At 42.2% G+C, this 22,717-nt stretch overlaps 1 protein-coding gene and 1 long non-coding RNA gene across 9 annotated transcripts in view; one reads left to right on the forward strand and one right to left on the reverse strand.

The window, feature by feature from the left end:
- LOC112546681 (uncharacterized) overlaps positions 1–22,717 on the forward strand; it is a 141,124-nt gene that overhangs the window by 69,392 nt on the left and 49,015 nt on the right. The window contains exon 3 of the long non-coding RNA XR_012904275.1: positions 22,025–22,055. This is a non-coding gene — a long non-coding RNA (uncharacterized LOC112546681). The remainder of the gene's footprint in view (positions 1–22,024; positions 22,056–22,717) is intronic.
- SORBS2 (sorbin and SH3 domain containing 2) overlaps positions 9,330–22,717 on the reverse strand; it is a 261,132-nt gene continuing 247,744 nt past the window's right edge. For 7 of the 8 annotated variants that reach the window (XM_075930310.1, XM_075930309.1, XM_075930312.1 and 4 more), the window contains 3 exons: positions 15,247–15,296; positions 13,292–13,398; positions 9,330–11,264 (listed from right to left, as the gene is read on the reverse strand). In XM_075930310.1, coding sequence (XP_075786425.1) covers positions 11,203–11,264; positions 13,292–13,398; positions 15,247–15,296 — 219 coding nt within the window. In that variant the 3' untranslated portion in view covers positions 9,330–11,202. Of the gene's footprint in view, positions 11,265–13,291; positions 13,399–15,246; positions 15,297–22,176; positions 22,285–22,717 lie in introns of all 8 variants that reach the window. The other variant, XM_075930308.1, reaches the window with a different exon arrangement.

Below are 22,717 nucleotides of genomic sequence, written 5' to 3' on the forward strand. Positions count from 1 at the left end.
AATTGATCAGCGGCTGATTCCAGGAACCTGGGGCAGAGCAGCTGTGTCTCGGGCTTCCTGGAGTCAGCTGCTGGTCAATTTCAGCAGCAGCTGAATTGGGGACAGCTGGGGTGCTGCCAGGTTGGTCCCACAGCCCCGAGGGGCAGCGCTACGGGACCTACCCGGCAGCACTCCAGCTGTTCTGCCCCCGGCTTCCCCGATTCAGCCGCTGGTCAGTTTTAGCAGCGGCTGAATCGGGGAAGCTGGGGGCAGAGCAGCTCCAATGGTTCGGCTGCCCGGAGCACTTCCGGGTTCCTGATGGTGCCGGACCATCAGGAGTGCCGGACCATCAGATGCCGGACCATCGGAGTTTTATTGTACTTTGATATAGTTTCTTTCAGTGTTGCAGAGCCTATTCCTTAGGGCAGCATGCCTCCCCATTAAATCTTCAGCCTCACAATAGGTGCCTGGGCTTCCATATAATGAATGGGTACTATTGGGACCCAGATTGTCAAATATATAGGTGGCTAATTCCAATTTAATGGGAGTTAGGTGCCTAAATGCCTTTGAGGGTGTGAAAATAGATGTCTGAGAAAGGGATCCTTAGAGGGTAGTAAGCTGAAGGGGAGAGAGGAGAGCCACCTAAGACAGCCAGGAGTGAACGCGAAGGAGAGGGACTTGAGGCCCAGCATTTCATCTGTTTGTCTGATGGACCAGAGAGAGGTAGGTGCTTCCTATCTTAGGCTCTTCAGCTGTGTATCCTCTCTTGGAATTAGTCATCTGAGGTAACTTTTGCCTCTTACATGTAGCTTGTGTTCTAGAACCCTAAGCCATATCTTTCTCTCTCTAGCTCTGTCCTACTCAAATTTGCTACCTGTCTCCTGCTTGTTGTATATTTCACTTTGTCCCAGCTGTCTTTTGATTGTGTTCAGTGCCACCCTCCTACCTATCAGTGACCTGTATCTGGCCTTCCTGCTGTGGAGTTTAGCCAGGTCTGCCATTGAGGTAGGGGACAAAGGAAGCAGTTTCCCCAAGGCCTGGTAATTGAAGAGGGCGTTAGGCTCCTGACCACTGCTGCTACTGTGACAGCAGCTGGAGCCCTGGGTCCTTTAAATTGGCACTTGAGTGCTGTGCAGCATGCTCAGGGTGGTGCTAAGGGATGACTGGGTATGTGTGGCATGGTCTGGGAGACACTATAGGCTGATTGCCCTCAGCCTTGCTACGCCCCTTCCACCCAAAATCCCATCCCTTCCAGGAGTGCAGAACTTCTCCCCCACTTGCCCAGGGTCCCTGCAATTCTGTCTGCACCCTGGATTTGGCAGATATGGAGTCTTAGATGTTCTCAAAGCACATCTACAGGATTAGACTAGAATGCTGAATTAAGTATTCTTCCCCTATGGTTTGAGAAACTGTTTTGGGGATTTCAGCTTGAGCTATGGGCTTCATGAAACTCATTAGCTGAAGAGCAGCATTAGGACTTTGGCTGTTTTGATATGCTAACTGGTGGAAATTTAAGATGTGTCTATGCCATAATTAGACATCTGCAGATGGCCTCTAGAAGCTGACTTGGTCTTAGGCTGCAGGGCTGTTAATTGTGGTATAGATGTTTCAGCTGAGGCTTCAGCTTGAGCTCTAGATCCTCCTACCTTACCAAGACCTAGCTCCAGCCTGAGCACAGATCTTCACACTGCAGTTAAACATCTCTGCAGCTTTGAGCCCTGTGAGCCTGAGTCTTCTGGTATAGGCCAGCCATGGGTTTTTAATAAACTTTGACATACGCATATAAACGCATTTATAGGGTTAGGTGGCGGCTGAGAAGTAGTTTTGAAAATGTCAATGGTGCCTACATGTTGAGCTCCAAAAGTAGTGATTATGCACCTGCAAATATTTGTGAATTTGGTCATTAGGGCTTTCAAAGCTGAATGGAGCAACAGCAACATTAATCTTTAGTATTTGGTTTCAGATTACTAGAATTCACTCTAGGCAAAAAGTGAACACAAGCAGAACTTTCTTTACCCAAGGCTAATTGGTCTGAGTATGCTGCGAGTTGTATTAATATTTGTGGATTTAACCAGTGTGAAACTTGTGAAATTCAGAGTGGTGTCAGGCCCAATCAACTCACAGATGGGACTGAACATGAAAAACATTCACAGATTTGGGAACATTTTGATTTCATATTTGGAAAAAGGAGGGAGCATATTTGTCAGCCGACGGTCAGGGCAGTGTGTGTGTGTATGCTTCCGAGAAAAGGTTTAACGTCCGTGTCTTTACTGCTAGGACCGGGGTCCCGTCGCAGAGGGTGGCCAGCAGGCCAACAGACGCCCCGTTATATAGGAAGAGCTTATTACACCTTAGATTTTAGCTGCTAGAACACAAAGTTCCTTCGCAGCGGACAGCCTAGGAAAGGCTGAAAAGGTGCCCCAACGGATCTTGTCACCTGGGAGTGACACAGATCCAAACGCCCAAGCTCTCCCTATGTCTGTCCCTTTTATGACCGGCTGAAGTTCTTTTAAATTGTGCTTGGTTCTGTTACAGCAACTGAAGGAGTCAGGTTAAAGCTTAAACAGTTACAGGTTTATTAAAAGACTTATAAAAGCATATGGTCACAATGGCTATTGCTCTATTTCTTAAATGCTAGCAAATATACATATATAGGTCTTAAAAATAATTACAGGAAAATGGTAAAGATAGAAAATAGAAATAATGGTACCAAGTGACAGCTTAATCTTTAAAGAGCTCTAACACTGTGTGTGTGTTTGTGTGTGTGTCTATATATATATATATATATATATATATATATATATATATATATATACTTAAACAAAGGACCACATCCAGGTACAATTTTTACCCCTTTCTGTGCCCTCGACTCCAGCGTGTCAGGCCAGGGCTGGTCTCTCAATTCCTAGGAAAGACGAATACGAGGTGGGCGTCCCCTTGGAACCTCGGGAGATCAAACACCTAACCCGACCAGCAGATAGATGGTAGATTGACACTCAGAGAAAATGCGCTCCTGGACTCATCTTTATACCCCTGGGGGCCCGTATCCTCTTTCTTATCTAAGATGCCGAATTGTACTGGTCCGTTTTGTGGCGCCAGTTCTTACAAGCAAGTTTCAAGTTAATTTACACTTGCAAGAGAGATAACTAAATTGTGAGTACTAGACATTTTTTTACTGGGCGAGAGATTCCTCCCCCTGCGGATGGATGTGTGTTCGTATCAATAGGGGTTTGAGTCAAGGGCACTCCTTGGCAGCCTCTTGGTCAGCAATTGGCGTATCTCTGTTTACAGCCATTCACGGTCACAGCAGCCTGGGCCTTCTGCTCTGTGTGCCCTGTATGCTCCAGGCAAGCAAAAATGGATGTTACAAGGGGGGTTCCTGTCTGGCTACAATATTGTAGCAGAAAAGTTGGATTAATTCTCAGATAAATTAAAAAAAACAAGAGTGATGAAACAGCTGGTGTTTTTCTGTACCAGAAATATTTATTTTGTCTTGTCTGAGAGGAAGGCTTCCACTGGCTTTCTGTATACTGTACAGTCTGAGTATAGCAACACTGTCATAAGCTGGGCTTTGTTCACGTACAGTATGAATGGGTGCATGCTTAGTATTGGTTTGTCATTATATTTAATTGGTTGATATCCCACCCATAAATCTAGAAACCTGTAAATGAAATGGTAACTACAGTAATAATGATGGTGAGGCTGTAATCACTGTCCATACTCTATGTTTATAACTATAAAGGCTGATTGCTGTGATGCTATTGAGCTTGGAAAATGGTTGATGCTAAGTGTGATCATATAGTAATTTGGGGTGATGCTGCTATATGATTCATCATAAAAGAAAAATAGAAATCTGCCAGCATGTTTGTACAGAGGGATACTAAGCTAATTGTGAACTGAATATAAAACTGGTGCAGTGATTTTTGCTTTTGTGATAATTGTGGCAGGTCAAGGACTCTGGGGGAAGAAAACATTTAAAACATTTCTCCCCCTCCAATGTAAAATTAGTTCTGTCTGTGCCCAGAAGAGGGATGAAAAAGAGATCTGAACCCCTTTTGCCTCACCTCGCCTTTGGTGATAAAAACCAGCCCAACTCTCATACTTTTATAAGTGCCAGAAGATGCAGATTTCCTTTGCCTGGCTGCTAAAATTTGCAGCTTTCCTCTGACAGCTTCTACAATGATTTTCAGTCTTAAAATCTGCAGCATGTTGAAAATTAGGACATAGTATAGAAGAAACCAATGATGGTATTAAAATTAATAGCACAAGGGGTTACTGTAATGTTGGTACCATACTGTGTCCTGGAGAGGGCATTAGGCTCTGAAGCACCTTGCTGCCTAATTCTGGTGTCCTGTGTCAGAGTGGATGATGCACAATTATGATTGCCTTCTGACAAACAGAATGTAACTAACCTATAGCCAGATGATGTGATCCAAGGAGGAGGTTTCTCTGTAGGGATGTTAAATTTTGATTAATTGACTAATTGAATAGTTGATGCAATTTGCATTGACTATTTGATTAGTCAATAAGGGCGCTTCCGCCTTTGAAGTGTAGCAACAACCCCAGGGCTATTGCTACACTTCAAGGCGAGAGCACAGGGCCAGCGGGGGACTGTTTGAGTCCCTTGCTTGCCCAGTGTTCCCTGCAGCATTTCAAAGCGGCAGCGCTGCATGGAGCCTGGGGGTCAGCTCCCCAGCTGCTGACCCTGGCTCCGTGTGGCGCTGCCACTTTGAAACACCACGGGGAGCCTGCTGTCAGGCTTCACGTGGTGTTTCAAAGTAGCAGCACTGCATGGAGCCTGGGCTCCATGCAGTGCTGCTGCTTTGAAATGCCTTGTGCAGCCTGGGGTCCCCTGTGTGCAGTGTGACCCCAGGCTCCACGTGGTGCTGCTTCTTTGAAGCATCCCTTTTTTTCCCCTCCTCTTCCCCCTTTCTGATAGGGGCACCAGTGGGGGAAGGGAAGCAACTAATCGACTAGCCTGTCGACTAGTCCTTCACATCGCTATTTCTCTGATGATCATCTATGAAATATCCATAGTGTGATTTAGATCAGAGATTTAGGAATCAGTGAATGAAGAGGTTACTTTGTATACTTATATTATTTCCTGTCATTTGCACTTACAATATTGGGCCAGAGGACAAACATAAAAATGTAGCTAGTCTACTGCATGTGTTGATTTAGGGTAGGATTTTCAAAAATGTTTTAAGGAATTTCTGCACCGTGATAAAGCCCTATGCACAGCTATGGCTGGCCCAGGTCAACTAACTTGAGCTCATTGGTCTTGGCCTGGAGCCCAGATTACGTGGTGCCAGAGAGTCTGTGTTGTAATTTTATAGCCTTGCAGCCAAAGCACTGTGAGTCCAAGTAAGCTGATCCATGCCAGCCATAGTTGGTCTTTTATTGCACTGTGGACATACAAATTTCTAAGTCATCTAGGGTATTTCGTAGACATTTTTGAGATTCTCTCTCTTAAACAATGCAAGGTAGGCTCTGGACGTTTCATAGAGATTAATTAATAGCTTTGTCTACATTAGGAAAAGTTTGCCAGTTTAACTCTACTAATGGAGGCACAGCTTTTCCAGGCACAATAACTTGTTTGTATGTTTTTGAAACCAGTAAATATTATACCCGCAAACAAAGACATATCAGCAATAGGACGTTTGTTGGTATAACTGGATTTATGATATGACTTTTACTTGAATACAGGGGTGGACATAATATGACCTTTGGGCTGGATATGGCCCACTGCAGCCCAGCGGGACCGTTGGACAGGTTCCCTGCCTGTTGCCCCTACACGCCACTCAAAACAGCTGGCTTCTGAGACCAGCGTGTGTGTCTCTACGTAGTGCATGCCCCCTGAGGAGGGTGACTCCATGCACTGCCTCTGTTCACAACACAATCCTCATAGCTCCCATTGGCTGGTTGGTGCACCGTGTAGAGATGCACATGCTGGCTCCAGGAGCTGGCAGTTTTGAGCAGCGTGTGGGGGCACATTAGGCAGAGAGCTTGCCTGAGGTCCCCCTGGGCTGCTGGCCAGAAGCTGCCTATGGCAAGTGCCTCTAGACCAGAGCCTGGATCTAGCATCCCAGCCCCTTCCACATCCTATTCCATTTTCTCAGGTCATAACCCCCTCCTACACCCTCTTACACACACCCCAACTTCTTGCCCCAGGTCACAACCCAAACCCTTTGCACCCCACTCCCGCACCCCTGCCCCAGGTCAGAATCCTCTCCTCCACCCAAACCCCCTCCCAGACATTGTACCCAAATACCCTGCCCCAGGTCACTTCCCCAAACTCCCTTTCAGACCCCACACCTCCTCCTACACCCCTCTCCTCTACCCAGAGATTCCTTCTGTACCCACCTTCTGTCCAAGACTCCACACCTCCCCCATTAATATCATAGAAAAGTGTGGCCCTTGACTATCAAAAATAATTGCCCACCCCTGTTGTAATAGTTATGGTATTTGGGGAAGGGGACATGATGTAAATATGTCAGCCCTGACATATTTGTATTCCAGCAAAACTTTTAAATGTAGACCAGGTTTAAGAGACTTAATGCCTAGCACAAAGACTTTATCATTGAGGTGAGAGCAATTTATAACTTCTCAGTTCGAGGTGATTGCTACTTCCAGGGATGAAGCCAGGCCAGGTCTGGGAATGGTGGTCAGTAGAAGGATCTCCGACTGACATTGCTATGTCTGCAGGAGTCTGTAGGACTGATGCAGTTACAATGGCAAAACGGTGCCTTTTATCTGAATCACTTGTTTTGCTGGTAAGGGGTTGTTTTACTATACTGATCCAAAACCCAGCTTTGTAAGTATAGCTGTGTATACACAAGAAGTGCTTTGCTGGTATTGTAGCATGTACCAGTATAGAAATCATAGTAGAATAAAACATTCCTACCATAGATTGAGAGTTGGTCTACAAACTTATTCCCAGAGTGCTTCTGTCTGTTGGAATAGCTAACATCCTTGGGTGAGGCAGTTGTCCTGCAGTGCCAAAAAAAAAAAGCCTTCTGGTTGGTGTGGAATGTGTCTAGGCCTGGGGATACCCTGGCATAACTGTGCCAACACAGGTTCAGTAGTATAGATAAAGCATAGGCTTGGTGTGTGTAATGCATGGGGTAGGAGAGTTTAGTCCAGGGTGCACAATAATTTTGGATGGTGTTCCCATTCAAAAAATTTGGTAAGTAGTCAAAGGCTGCACTGTTCTATCATAGTAATGGAGGATATACAGGGTCTGAGACAAAGGTTGGGTGCCAAAAGGAACTCAGGGTAGGGATTGGGGTGCAGGAGAGGGTGGAGGGGTCTGGAGCAGAGAATTGGCGTGTCTGGGAGGGGATTTAGATGTAGAAGTGGGTGCAGGGTCTGGGAGGGAGTTGTGATCAGGGACAGGTGTCCAGAAGGAGGTACAGTGGGTTTAGATTGTAACGTGGAACAGTGCTGAAGGAAGCGGTGCAGAGAGTTTGGGTTGTGACCTGGTGCAGGGAGTTGGGGTGCAGACTCCCTATTGGTTGCACCCCTACAAACTGCTCAAAGAGACTGCTTGGGCCAATGCGTGTGTGTGTGTGTGTGGCATGCACCATGGGGGAAGGGAGACTGAGAGCTGCCTACTCCCACAAGCCTGGCTGTTTTGAGCGGTTTGAGAGGACACAGCAGGCAGGGAGCCCCAGGGTCCTGTTGAGCGATGAGACATTGGTGGCTCAGAGGATTCTGGTGGGCTGGATCTGGTCTGCATTTTGTCGACCCCTGGTTTAGTCTTTGCAGGTGGACTGTGAAGCCAACTTTATATATAGTCTTCTTTAAGAAAAAATGTTAGTGTTTTTTCATTTTATAGGATTGGAATGGTGTTGATTTATTTAAGTTAGTGAAAGGAATTAAATATAAGAACTTTGATCAGCATAACATGTTTTGATTGTATCCCTTTAACTCTAATATGCTGTGTAGAGGGATACAAAATTCTAGGATTGGCAGTAGAGTTCCTGAAGATTAGCACTTTTGATGCAGAAATGTCATTCCTGAAAATTCCTTCTCAAAGCAAATATTTTAGGGATATTATTATGAGTAAGGGACATTAAAAGCTGGCAAATATCTTCATGTACATTATTTGAAATCCCAGTGTGGAACAAGACAGTTGAGAGTTATACATAACTAACATCAAAGAAAGCTACCTGAGAGAAACAGTGCTATTTAAAAAATCTAATATGTATGGTTCTGAATGTGTAGGATTACTTAAACTGACAACAAATACTATATGTTTGGTGTCAAGTATCAGAGGGGTAGCCGTGTTAGTCTGGATCTGCAAAAGCGACAAGGAGTCCTGTAGCACCTTATAGACTAACAGATGTATTGGAGCCATGAAAGCTTATGCTCCAATACATCTGTTAGTCTATAACCGTGGTCACCAACCCATCGATCGTGATCGACTGGTCAATTGCGAGGCATTCGGGCACCCCCACCCTTCATTTTCCCCCCACCTCCGAGAAGCCCCACTACCTACCTCTAGTGTAGTGCCGGCTTCCCGTGGGGTGGACAGAAGTCCTGTCTCAAGCCTGTGTCACTTCTGGAAGTGCATGGGCTGCTCCCCTCCCACAGCTCTATTGCATGCTGGAGGAGGGGGGCGTTGGCCCTGGAGGAGGAGTGTGGTGGCTTCCCTGCGCCACCAGGGTCAGTCGAGCGCAGGGGTTTCCATGCGCCGTGGGAGCGGGGGTCAACCTCAGGGTTTGGCCATGCCGCAGGAGGGAGGTTTGGCCCTGCTGCGGGGGGGAGGGGGTATTGGCCCCAGGGCAGGCAGGGTTTCCCTGCGCCGCGGGGGCGGGGAGTCAGGCCTGGAGGAGGCAAGTGCTGGCTTCTCTCGGAGAGAGGGGGGGGGGGAGAATCCTGGGAGGAGGCAGATGCAGAACTCTGTCCCCACAAAATGTATCATAAATGTTTCATTTTAGATTTAAATAGCATGAATAAAAAAGACCATTTATTTCATAACTATATACACATGATTTTTATTTTATATATCGCATAATCTAAAAATAAACTGTTTATCAGAGTGTGAAAGTAAGGGCTAGGGATAGCAAGTGATGGACAGGAGAATAGAGAGGGTGGGGCTTCAAGGAAGGGGCAGGGCGGTAGATCTTCTCCTGTTCTGAGATTTAAAAAGTGATCTTGGGTGTAAAAAGGTTGGAGACCACTGGTCTATAAGGTGCTACAGGACTCTTTGTCGCTTATATGTTTGGTGGTAGATCAGTTTGTGATTGTGTCCTTAGATAAATCAGGATTCATGAGAACCTTTCAGTTTAAATACAAAAAAGTGTAAAAATATGTAAGTCAAGAAATAACAGGAAGAAAAGTTGAAATGTACTCCAAGCAGAATTTATTAGAAGTCTAGTCAAGAAAAAACACAGAGACCCTTTGCTTATAAGAATTTAGAGTCAATTACCTGAAAGGCAGGTATGAAAAACAGGTATTTTTAAAAATCAGTTACAGAGTAGAAACAGTACTTTTTTAAATATGACAGGCAACAGATTAAGTCTTCATCATAAATGGCATCAAAGATAGGTATGAATCTTACAGCAAAGCTGCATGCAGATCTAAATTATTATTAAAAGCCTTTGAAATATAAAGCTTTTGCCATGAAATTTGCAGTAATAAAGGTATGCTGCACAAAGATGTTTCTTTACCTTTGTCTTAATGACATTTTGTAATAAAGTCATATGTACATTTAGATTTGGCTAGTAAAACCAATAATAAAATTTTGCATAAAATGCTATTTTACAGAATTGCACTATCCGGGTGTGCTTAGGGTAACAGGGGCAAGTAAAGAAAAATGCATTAATGATGTTCTGTATATGAAAAGAGCAGAGATCAAATGAGGAATTGATTTTTTAAAAATCAACAACAAATTGGATCTGTACAAAAAAGAAGTACAAAATGCTAGAGATTACATACATAGTGATAAGTCAAGCCTTTACCACAAGAAAAATGCAATAGAAGCTTTTGCCATCTATAAGGTGCTGAAGAAACCAAATTGGAATTGTTTTGTATAAAGCCACAGCCATAATCATTCTGTCTCAATTTCATATATTATTTATGCTTACCTTTCCATAAAGAAAAAGAATGATGTATTCAGACGTTTCTTTCATTCACACACACAAAAAATGAAAATTATCAGTTTTAAGAGTTGTGACTTTTTATACTATATTCCTAAAGACAAATGTATGACTAAGATTTTGTTAATGTATAAGAGATATATGTAGTGAAATAAAATCAGTACACTTGTGCATATTTTTTCGGTGACTATGTTAGAATACATCTATGTACTCACACTGTATTTTTCATAAGCCTTGTGATAATTAAAACCACTAACCCCTCAAATTTCATGTTGTTGATTATTACAACACATTTAGATATAGTCATGTAATGTTAGACATCAGTAGTTTGTTATTGTCTATCTTCATAGCTCATTATCCACAAACTCTCAAGATTTCACACCTCTCGCACTTTTAATTTCAACAGAAAGCACTGTAGTTTATTTGGGAAAAAAAAGACTTTTACCAATACAATCACACCCATCCAACACACTTTCAGTGTCCTCATTTTAACTACTACTCCTTGAAATTTTATAATCACTGTGCATATTTTACAACATATAAGTGCAGGCAAAAAAAAATCTATATTATAATTGTCATATATATTGTAAACCAGAAGAATAGGCAAATTTGTGATACAGCAAAGTGAAAGCAACATATGCTGCCAAGCTAAAAAGAATGTGGATAAACAACTTTTTAAAAATAAACAGCAACTATTTCTTTGTACCAGGCAGAAGCTGAGAATCAAATTTTTGCAAAGCATTTAATGCTAGTACCACAGTGCCTCCAAACAATGCAAGTTTTCCTATGGAAATACACCTGTGTACCTTCTTTCATCAAGGTTTTCCTATTATTTTCTTTCTAATGAGGGGAGGAGGAACTAAAGCAGGAAAACAGGAGAAAGTACTTAAATGTTGAAACGATTCCTCTTGTTTCATACAAGTTTAGTTATTCACACTGTAGTTGTTGCTGTAATACTGCTGGAACGGTTTGGCAGATGAGGATGGGGATGATGATGATGAACTAGATGACCTTTTTGATACTGCAAAGCAAGAAAACAGAAGGCCTGTAGTAGCATGTTTTCTAGCAGCTTTATGCAGATGTGTTGCAGAGATGCAGCATAAATAAGTAGGAAAAAAATTCATAGCCTCTTGACATAGTTTCCAGGGAAAGTACCAAAGAATTTGGTTCTCCTTGAGGTTCCTGAAAGTAGAAGTAATAAATGAAAGAGGGCAATAACAGTAAGTAATCACGATGTATGTATGGCCTTTAAACTTTGTTTTCAGTCTATGAAGTTACGTTAGCACTGCATATACTAGGACAGGAGATGCTTGTGAAAAGCTAAACTAATACTGTGTATTGTACAGTTTGACGTATTACATTTCTTAGTCATAAATTGTTTCCAACTTAAAATATGAGGAAGGGGAAAGCAAATACAAGAGGCATTGTTATGTTTAAATTATGTCTCTCCAGATTATTATTTGGGCTAAATTATAATGAATATTAACCTAATATAGAATCATAGGACTGGAAGGGACCTTGAGAGGTCATCGAGTCCAACCCCCCGCCCTCAAGGCAGGACCAAGCTCCGTCTACACCATCCCTGACAGATGTCTATCTAACCTGTTCTTAAATATCTCCAGAGAGGGAGATTCCACCACCTCCCTTGGCAATTTATTCCAATATTTGACCACCCTGACAGTTAGGAATTTTTTCCTAATGTCCAATCTAAACCTCCCTTGCTGCACTTTAAGCCCATTACTCCTTGTCCTGTCCTCAGAAACCAAGAGGAACAAATTTTCTCCTTCCTCCTTGTGACACCCTTTTAGATATTTGAAAACCGCTATCATGTCCCCCCTTAATCTCTTTTTTCCAAACTAAACAAGCCCAGTTCATGAAGCCTGGCTTCATAGGTCATGTTCTCTAAACCTTTAATCATTCTTGTCGCTCTTCTCTGTACCCTTTCCAATTTCTCCACATCTTTCTTGAAATGTGGCTCCCAGAACTGGACACAGTACTCCAGCTGAGGCCTAACTAGTGCAGAATAGAGCAGCAGAATGACTTCATGAGTTTTGCTTACAACACACCTGTTGATACAACCTAGAATCATATTTGCTTTTTTTGCAACAGCATCATACTGTTGACTCATATTCAACTTGTGGTCCACTATGACCCCTAGATCCCTTTCCGCCATGCTCCTTCCTAGACAGTCGCTTCCCATCTTGTATGTATGGAACTGATTGTTCCTTCCTAAGTGGAGCACTTTGCATTTCTCTTTATTAAACTTCATCCTGTTTACCTCTGACCATTTCTCTAACTTGCTAAGGTCATTTTGAATTATGTCCCTATCCTCCAAAGAAGTTGCAACCCCACCCAGTTTGGTATCATCTGCAAACTTAATAAGCGTACTCTCTATCCCAATATCTACATCATTGATGAAGATATTTAACTGTTCGGGTCCCAATACAGACCCTTGCGGAACTCCACTTGTTATCCCTTTCCAGCAGGATTTAGTACCATTAACAACAACTCTGACTACAGTTATCCAGCCAATTATGCACCCACCTTATCGTGGCCCTATCTAAGTTATATTTTATCAATAAGAATATCATGTGAGACCGTATCAAATGCCTTACTCAAGTCTAGGTATATGACATCCACCGCTTCTCCCTTATCCACAAAGTTCGTTATCCTATCAAAGGAAGCTATCAGATTAGTTTGGCATGACTTGTTCTTCACAAACCCATATATTTGAGTGTTATTTATAAATATTAATTATAATAAAATAATCTGATAAGGGTGGATGTCATCAGCAGTTTTTAGGCTTTTCAAAATAATGTAGGATTAGTTGGACAGTTAAAGTATTTTTATATTTTATGCAAGATGATTGGAATGACCAGAAACTTTCTTTGATCCTATTTCTGAAATCCTTATTCAGAGTACATGCTTATTTATTTTTATGAGCAATCCTACTGAAATCTATGAGTAGATTCCACTCAGTCTCAGTGAGGGTGGTGTAATGGAACTCTTCATTAAATCTGTGGGAAGGTGCCTATGGACTTCAGAGGGTTTGGATCAAGTCAGTCCCCCAAAACTTCAGCATAATCAGGTTTACAACTAATTTTTTACTTTCAACACATCAATTTATACAATTATCTACATAAAAGTAAACTACGAGGGCAGCAAGTATTTCTGAAATTTTAAACCCACCCAACCAAAATAAAACATACCCACAAACCATCCATCATCACATTTTTCCATCACATCAATGATATCTCCCTCTCTCAGCTCCAGTTCATCTTCATTCCTAGGAGTATAGTTATATAGAGCCTGAAACCTTAAACAGGACAAATGTTATGTTTTAAAAAAGTAAGTTCTTTTCACCTTTACTTAGAGGAGTTTGTCAAATATTTAATTAACATTTAAAGTAACATACTCTACTAAAAACTATAACACTGCATATTGGAAAACAGCAGAATGTTTGCCTGCTTTAGTACTATGGAACTAGATCCAGAATACATAGCACAGCTTATACAAAAGACAATTCACATGAGATTTACTAAATTGTTTGTAATGGGATTCATATAGCTCTGCAGTCTAACTGAAGTTGCTAATGCACAACTCCTCTCAACTTTATTCTGAGAAGGGGAGAGAACATGAGAGAGAGGCTTTAGAGAAAGAGGTAGGTTAAGAGTGGGAAGAGACAGATAGTGGTAGGGGTAGCCATGGCCTAAACAGGAGGGAAAAAGAGTAAAATGCTGTGTGGGGCAAAAAGGAAAGTAAGATGCAGCTCCCAATATCTTAATAGATTAACTAAATTCTCCCACATCCTCTTGTGGTGTATGTCCACTTTGCATGTACTTAGGGTTGCCAGGTGTCCAGTATTCAACCCGACAGTCCAGTTTTTGGGCCCTCTGTCTGGTAAAAAAAAATGCAGAAAATACCAGACATTTGCAGTATCCGGTATTTTCTGGTTTTCCGGCGTGATCGGCGCTGGGAGCCTCTGGTTGTGTCTGATGTAGGAGTGACACCTGAGGAGGAGGAAGAGAAGCCCTGTCCGTGCTCCTGATTGCTGTTCAAGCGCATTGTGGAGCCGTAGCCGGACTCGCTCGTGCTTCACTGGGACCGTGTGCGGGACGGGCAGCACCCTGCGATCTGCATGTGCCCGGGTCAGTCCCGCTCCCCACCAGCTGATTCTCCCTCCTTTCCCTTCTCCCCGTCCCGACCAGTCCCGACCCCCTTCCGGCTGGTTCTCCCCCGGCCAGCACCGCTCCCCTCCTGGCTGGTTCCTTCCCTTGCTCCCAATCAAGTGTATCTGCCTGTCTGGTATTTTTTCTGAAGCTACCTGGTAACCCTACATGTACTGGATTCTGAACCTAGCCAGCCACATGTTTGGGACTCAGTGTAAGTTAGAGCTGCCTTGGAGTGTGAACAGATAAAAACACGTGAAAATGGAGAAAATCTGAGAGAAAAGGAAGGAAAAAATATAAGGAAAATTGTACTGTAAATCCCTGGCAGAAAAGCGAATCTAAACTTAAGGAAGGCAAAGGGTTGGTTGCAGTTACATACAAGGAAGGGGTGAAATGTTAGACATTACACTGGTTAATTTCTTGTTTTACATTTGAGTGAATTTAGTAGTCATGAATATAATGGATTGAATCAAGCATTATGTAGGAAAAACTGTGCTAGCTTTCAGTCTTTGTAAGATGTTATATTGCATTCTTGTTAACATTCACTTTCTACATTTTGCTCACTTTTCTAATTCCAAAGGTTTCCTTGATAAATAACAATTTGATAATTCAGGAGCAGTGAGACAGAAAAGTTTAATTATTATTAAATCTTTATAACTGGCATTCTGCTCAAAAAGTCTAAAAGTGATGGAATCACAAAATGGCCAGTAGTGGGGTTTTTTAATTAATTTCTATCTTAACTGAAAAGCATGGAGGAATTGTTGTATGTAACAACACTATAGGACATTGTCTTCATTTGTGAGATAACATATCTTTACTAGCTAGTTTTGCCATCAGGGATTTCCTGGATGATGTCTTCTGACATTATTTGGATAGCTGTGCTATCCCATGATTCTACTAGGTAGTTTGCTGATTCCTTCAAAGATATTCTGGCTATTGGTCCCCTTAAGTGCCAGTGTTATCTCTCTGGATAAATAGATAAGAAATATACTTACGGTTCCCCCCCACTGTGTATGTTTTCATGAGCAAACACGGGGCGTTGTGGCTGTAATGAAATGATTTGAAATGTAATATAGATTTTCAGTTGTTACTAATTTAAGTATAATTTGGATACTGGCATGATACCCGTACAAAATTTCTTGACATTTCTTATTCCGTTTTTAAAAATAAAAGAGAAAGCACTAGAACATTTTTATAGGTTTAAACACTAGACTTGAAGGACATAGTGAAAATTGACAAAAGGAACTGCTTTTTATTTATCCAATCAGATCTTTTCATGCTGAAGTTGGGCCCCACTTCTTTTTCCAGGAATGGAGATGCATACATTATTTCCATTTGAGTTTCATGGTATGTTACACAATCTTTGACTGATGTGTGTTCTCCGACAAAATAGTAACAAAAAATCATCGTTAACAGACAAGAATGAGCATCCATTCATTATGATTTATCTAGACAAATATTCCCATGTACAGTGCATGCACATGCGCACATATTTTTAAAAGAATCTAACTAATTATGTTACCATGTACACTAATATGTTTAGTTTAGAACGGGCAGATATTTCCAGTGCAATGACCTTTTAAAAGTTACTTTCCATTTTAAATTAGCAGCAGCACTACTATGTATCAGATACTTTAAATATTGGAAGTGGAAAACCTTACCTTCCTAAAAAAAACAAACAAAAGCACACAATGTTATGAACTAACAGAAAACCATGTGTTTGTATCTATCTATTTCCACGTTAGACCAATACAGAAAAGATAGAAGAGCTGCCAGTTGAAAGAGAAAAGCAATTACTAGGATTACTAGTGGAGGCTACCCTCCTCTCACCAAATAAATTTGCAGTCCAGAAGAAATTTGGGAACCTCAACTGGTCAAAGATAGCCTACACCACATATTCTCCTATTAATGATTATAGTAAGAGTTTGTGGACTTTTTTGGATGTAATGTGGACCTTATCGTATCTGTCGATACTTCATGTGATCCTGTCTATGTTGGAAGCTGGTATTTCCTACTGCACTACTAGGGAGCATAATGAAATCTTAATTCTTGACATAAAGAAGCCTCTAGAGAGGTTCTCATGAATATGTACTTTTGCTGCATACAAGACTGTGGCAGGCCACTCCCGCCTACCCTCTCAAGTCCAAGGCCCTCCGGCCTGAGTCCGAAGCACAATTTAGGGTTGTAGCAGGGACGCACCCCAGGTAGGGGGACCCGGGACCACCCTACTCCTCCGGGTCCTAGCCCAGGGCCCTGTGAGCGACCAGGCAGCGGGTCACTCCCTCGGCGGGGTAATCCGGCCAAAACACGCTGAGGTTCTCTGGGTGGGAGAAGAGGCTCCCGCTCCTGCCCTGGGCCACTTCCTACCTGGTTCCCTAAGGTTCCTTCCCCTGTACTCGCCCAGCTTGCTGCGACCTCCGGGCCGGCGTCTCCTTGGCAGGCAGTCCCTGGGTCGCACCAGCTCGCCTCTGCGCCCCCTTTGGACTCGCCTGGAGTCTCAGGCAACAGCTCTGCAGGAGCTCCCTTCACAGGTCCTTCTCCTCTGGCTGACCTCCCAGACTGAGTCCTTCCCCAGGCTTTTATAGTGGAGCTACAGCCTGGGCATGCTCGGTAGGGCTGTGGGGGAGGGGCCTTTGCGGCCAGGTAACCCTGGCTGGGCCCTTTGGGTTCAGTGCGGGGCTGCCTCACCCTGTCACAAAGACCAACAGGCAGACCACACCTTAAATTGTCTTAAGTTGCTGGACCATAAAAAAATGAGTACTCCTTTAAGGAACAGTGCCCAGAAGTTTAAAAGAGAACACTAATAATTTATGCTATCCAATGTTTCCCTCAATAATTTAAAAAACTTTATACCATCATCACTGTTTTTACAGGCTATTTATATAGCTTTAAACACTGGCAACTCCTGCTGTGTCTTAATTCATTACTAATAGTACTTCCAAAAAACTTTAAAAACAGTGAATAGTCCTACAGGACCTTAGAGACAAACAAAAATGTAGATGGTATCATGAGCTTTTGTGGGCACAGCCCACTTCTTCAGATGAATGAAGTTAAAGGATCCAACGTCCAAATAAATGAGGCCAGTTCACCTCATTTAACCAGCCATACATACACCTTTTTAAAAAAAGGAAAGAACAAAACTACCTAAATTTTTCCCCCTCACGGAGTTTTCTCACAGCCATATCAAATTTTTCTATCTGATTTTTAAAAAATGCATCATTTTAAAGCAATACTTTAGGTTAGGTAAAATGATGGTCTGTCACTCTTGAAAAATAATCCCTTTATCCAGTTTTCAAACTGGAACAGTCCTGTGATTTAACAATTACATCCATAATAGCAACTGATCCACCACAGAAATACACAAATTTTAAACAAAATATTTATTTAAAGGTGTTTTTTCTCTACTATTCTTAGCTGCTTCTTGCTCTTAGTTACTCTTAGCAATATTATGTGAGTGGAACACCTACATTTTTATATTGAAGCTTACAAGTTAAGATACATTTTGATTAATGGTTATGTATTACATATTATAATCACAGTTTTTCATGTGGCTTAAATTATACAATGTTAATGCTACCGTCAAGGTTATTTTTAAACTAGTGCACATAGTTTATTGCAGTGAACATTACAGATTTTCTCAATTTCACCTGTATAGAGTTTATGGACCAGATTTTCAAAGGTATTCAGTTGCCTAAAGATGCAGCTAGCATGTAGTGGGCCTGCAAAAGTCTATGTCCCATAGGAGTTACGAAAATCTCATTCGGCACTTGCCTAAATACTGTTGAAACTCTGGTCCTACATGACTATCTGTCCTTCCTGATATAAATTCTGTTTAATGTGATCTTCATACAATATTCGTAAAGTATTTTTGTTTTTATATTTTAATGGTGAGAAATTCAAATGATAAAACAAAACAGATAATCTGACTTTGCTAAACTCTCATCCAGCATTTCCTGTAATTTTTTCCACTGAGTGGAAAGAATTTTCTTATGTGCACTGATATAGAGGTGATGTGTTGTACATCATCTTCATATTGATGCACATATCAAAATTCATGGGTGGGAGTGGGACCACGGGGTTCTGAATGTGACAGAGGGCTCAGGGCTGGGGCAGAGATTTGGGGTGCAAGGACTCAGGGTGAGGATTCAGGGTCTGGAGTGGGGCTGTGGATGAAGTGTTTGGGGTTCAGGAGCGGACTGTAGATTTGGGGATGGGCTCTGGGCAAGACTTGTATTCAGGAGTGGATACAGGTTCTAGGTTAGAGTACAGGTGGGGTTATTGGCTCTGTGCTGGGGCTGTGTAAGGTTGCCAGATGGTTTAACCAAAAATACCGAACACCCCCCCCCCCCAAAAAAAAAACCACCAGAGAAAAAATTCTGTTGGGGGGGGGGGGGGGAGAAGTCGAGCAAAAAAAAAAAAAGGAACCCCTGAGAGTTAAGCAAAAACAGTTTTTAAATAAGCATTAAAACAGCATGGCCCCTTTAAGAAAAGTCTTTAGGCTTTTTGTGTTCTTGATCGGAGCCAGAAGGCAGTTTCCCCTGTGGGAGGCTGGGGGAAGGGGAGCCCAGTTGTTGAGTGTGGTAGGGTTGACAGGTGTTCAGTATTTTCGCCTCCTGGCAGGGGAAAAAAATCAGAAATACCAGACATTTTAGGTGTCCAGTATTTTCTGATTTTTTTTTTTTTTTTTTTTTTTTTTACCAGACAGGAGGCGAAAATACTAGACTGTCCGGGTCAATACCAGACACCTGGCAACCCTAGGGGTCTGGGCTTTGGGGTGAGGATGAGGGCTTTGGGATGCAGGAGGCTTCTCTCAGCTGGGGGCAGTCTCAAGGTGGAGCAGAGAGTTGGGGATCAGGCTTAGACTCCCTATTGGGGATTGTGAGGAGTGGTGCTGCTGGCTCAGTCCTGGCTCACGCTGGGAGCAAACCCCACTGTGGCTGTTCAATTGAAAAGGTAGTAGGAGTCAGGCACCCTGCTTCTGGCTCCGATTGCATTTTAAATTTCAGACTGCAACAGGGTTTGGTCCCTGACCCAGCACGAGCAGGGACTGAGCTGGACTGCCTGCCCAGAGCTCTGCATTCAAAAATGTAGTAGGAGCTGGGTGGGCAGGCTGCCCATCTCCTACTGCCTTTTAAATTTCAGAGTTACAGTGGGGTTTGGTACCAGCGTGAGCCAGGTTGCCTGCCTAGCCAGCAGCAACCCCTTTTCGCAGCTGGCCACCACAGACAGGGGCTTTCTCATGGCAGCAGCCCCTGTCTGCAGGGGAAGAGTGTGTGGGTGTGTCCCAGTGGGGAGTTGGGATCCCCTGAAGACAGGGCTGCTGCTGGAGCAGCCTCCCTCTCCCACCCCCCCTCCCACTGTTGTCTATGATAGAGGCAGCAGCAAGAACAGGGGAAATGTGAATAGTCGACTTGACTACCCAATACGCGTAGGCTTATCGGGTAGTCGACTACTCGCTTACATACCTAACATGTAATTTCCAACAATTCACTATTATATATATTTATAATATCTCTACTTAAGCTGGTAATGGGGGATAGAGTCTAAAATGCATTGGTACTCAAAGGAAGAGATAATTTTACATTTGAAACTTAATTTGAAATAACAGTACTTAGCAAATACTTTACATATTCACAGAACTGTAGAAAAAATTAATAAAGCATCACATGCCCTTGCAAGGCAAATAAGGACTTTGTTCTCCATTGTAGATGCAGAAGCACACAAAAGTTAGGCAGAGACTAGTCTATAGGCAGAGGGGGGATGACAACCCAGGAAATCTAGGCATTCAGGGTCTGTCTGTCTACTGCAATTAAAAACCTATGGCTAGCCTGTGTCAGCTGCCTCACACTCACAGGTTTGCATTGTTTCACTGCATTGTAGGCTTCCGGAATCATTCTGAAGCTTGAGCTCTAGGACCCTGCAAGAAGGGTCCCAGAGCTTGGCCTCCTGTCTGAATCTGGAAGCGTACACTGCAGTGAAACAGCTCCACAACCTGAGTCCTGCAAGCTCAGAGTCAGCTCTCATGGGCCAGCTTCAGGTTTTTAGTTGCAGTGCAGACATACCCTCAGGCAATAGAGTATTTGGGGCCATTTAGGTACTTATAGTTCCTTGCTTCCAGTCCATGGCTCAGTTTACTAGACCACGTTGCTTCCTGTGTAGGAACCAAGATTCTGATACCAAGCAACTGATATTATAATTATAGCTCTTTCATATCAAACTGAAAGCACTGATTAAATCTGAGCTGGTTTCTGAGTACTTGTTTACGTCAGTGGGCAATGTTAAATGAAAAAAAAAATCTCAGGCTGGTGACTATTGTAATGATTTAGGATTTTAATTTCAACAAATATATGAACAAATACACAATTGGACATCTCATTTGGTGTTTGGTTACTACAACTGTGTCTGTACGTAAGGCATTTTGCATGCTGATGGCTAATTCAGCCACACCCATGGTAAATGAGGTGTGCAGTTGTGAGTGCCTAGTTTTGGGAATTAAGCCCATAAAGAATGCACAACACATACTGCCCCATATAGCACCTTTTTGCTGTATGTTTTATCCCATCATGCAGAGTAACATAGGACCTACACCTTCTCTCATCATCTTTAGTGGGAATAGACTCTCGTCTAATTTGCTTCCTAACTTGCTTCCTAATTTGCTTCTCTGGTACATGCCAGTTCAATAGAAAACAAGAATCCCAGCAAAACTAGAAAAACACAAATATCTTCTTGTGGGGGTGAGGCAGGAGGAAGAAAGATACACCTCCCATACACATAGCAGACATGGACAGGGAGATAAGAATAAAATTAAAGGGCAACTGTACCACAAGAGATCTCTATGCTCCTTTGCAAATGCATTCTGCTATCAAAAAGAAGAGGCAAAAGCTATCTCAAATGCCTTTGACACAAAGCAGTCTGAGTGTTACGATACACATGTGAAAAGTATTTTGGTCCTTTAAAAAAAACCAACCCCCCCCAGCATAACCCACAAACTATATTTTCATTTAGAATCTTCTTGAATATTATGAACACGTAATATAAGACTAACACATAGACACTGAAAATAATTTGATGTTTAGGTTAAATAAAATAGCATGCAGTTACAGACCTACGACTGGAAAGGCTGAGGAGAATCACAGTTGCAAATAGCAATGCTGAGGAAAACATACAGGGCATCCCCGCTATAAGTCAACCCAGTATACATCCGTTCCACACTAAAGTTGTTGACACTTGTAGGAACTGATGCTTTAGAAGTCCTCTCATTCCCTACTCTTAAGTTGCACGAAACAAAAACACCCCAATTTGTGCAAATGGAAGTAAGCCATTTGAAAAAGATTTCCCACTTTAAGTTGTTTCACTATAAGTCCAAGTTTTTTGGAACGTATCTTGGACTTATAGTGAGGACGGTCTGTATCAAGTGAAGGCAGCACACATTGTTATGGCAAAAAAGTATTTTCAAAAGTAGTATATACATGCAAAAAATCAGTGAACACAGAACACATTACAAAAGCCACAATCTGTGCATATCACCAAGCTTTTTGGCTATAAAAAAGTTCATTTTAATAAACGGGAAATGCTTTGAAACAAGGAGAGCCATTTAGAAAACAATTGAAAAAGTAGAGTAAATCTGTAAAGAATGCTGTAATTTTTTATATTTTGTGAACAGTGGGCAATCCAGTGGAGATACAATACACAACAGTACTGTAACGTAAGACACTGTGCACAAAGAATTTTGTTATGGTTTTACACAAATCTTTTTTTTTTTTTTTTTTACAGCAGCATTGCAGCACAACAGGAATGAGGCATGGTAGGTATACTGACTGTATTCAAACATATATTATCAAACAAAGAAAAGGGAAACTAGCTACTTGAACTTCTTATGCTAGAGGAGAGTGCTGACATCACACACTGGGCATTCAGTACCATACCCTGTGTGAATAGTTGTGAGCTCTGACAGGTGAGTTGCAGGATCTCTTAGTCATCACAGGACTACGAGGAGGTTTACCCATAACAAATATCTCTCTTTTTAAATCACCCTGGAAAAACCACAAAAATTGTGTCAGTTTATAACTTAAGTACGAAGCCATACAGGGGATTTTTGCTGCTTCATTGGTGCATACAAATTAGGCATGCTATTTCTTTCATTTGAAAAGACCCATGTAGTAAAATGCAAAGAACAAGCTGATCTGTTAGTCCAAGACACCTATGCTGTTGCTGTTGTATCATCAGCAGCATTATTTAGTTGCTCTGGCAGATACACTGACATTTAGAGTTTCATTTTGCAAGATTACTTGCCCATGACCCTTTTTGAGATATGATCTAGCACTGCAAATTTAAATATTGAAGTGACTCTATTAATAACATGGAATGTTCAAAAGCACATAGCAGAAAGTTCATAGAGAACAGGGAAATACTAGCAACTGATATTAAACTGAAAGCAGTGCTGAAATCTGACCTAGTTTCTGAATA

This window comes from Pelodiscus sinensis, chromosome 5, assembly GCF_049634645.1.
Source record: "Pelodiscus sinensis isolate JC-2024 chromosome 5, ASM4963464v1, whole genome shotgun sequence".
Classification (NCBI taxonomy): domain Eukaryota; kingdom Metazoa; phylum Chordata; order Testudines; family Trionychidae; genus Pelodiscus; species Pelodiscus sinensis.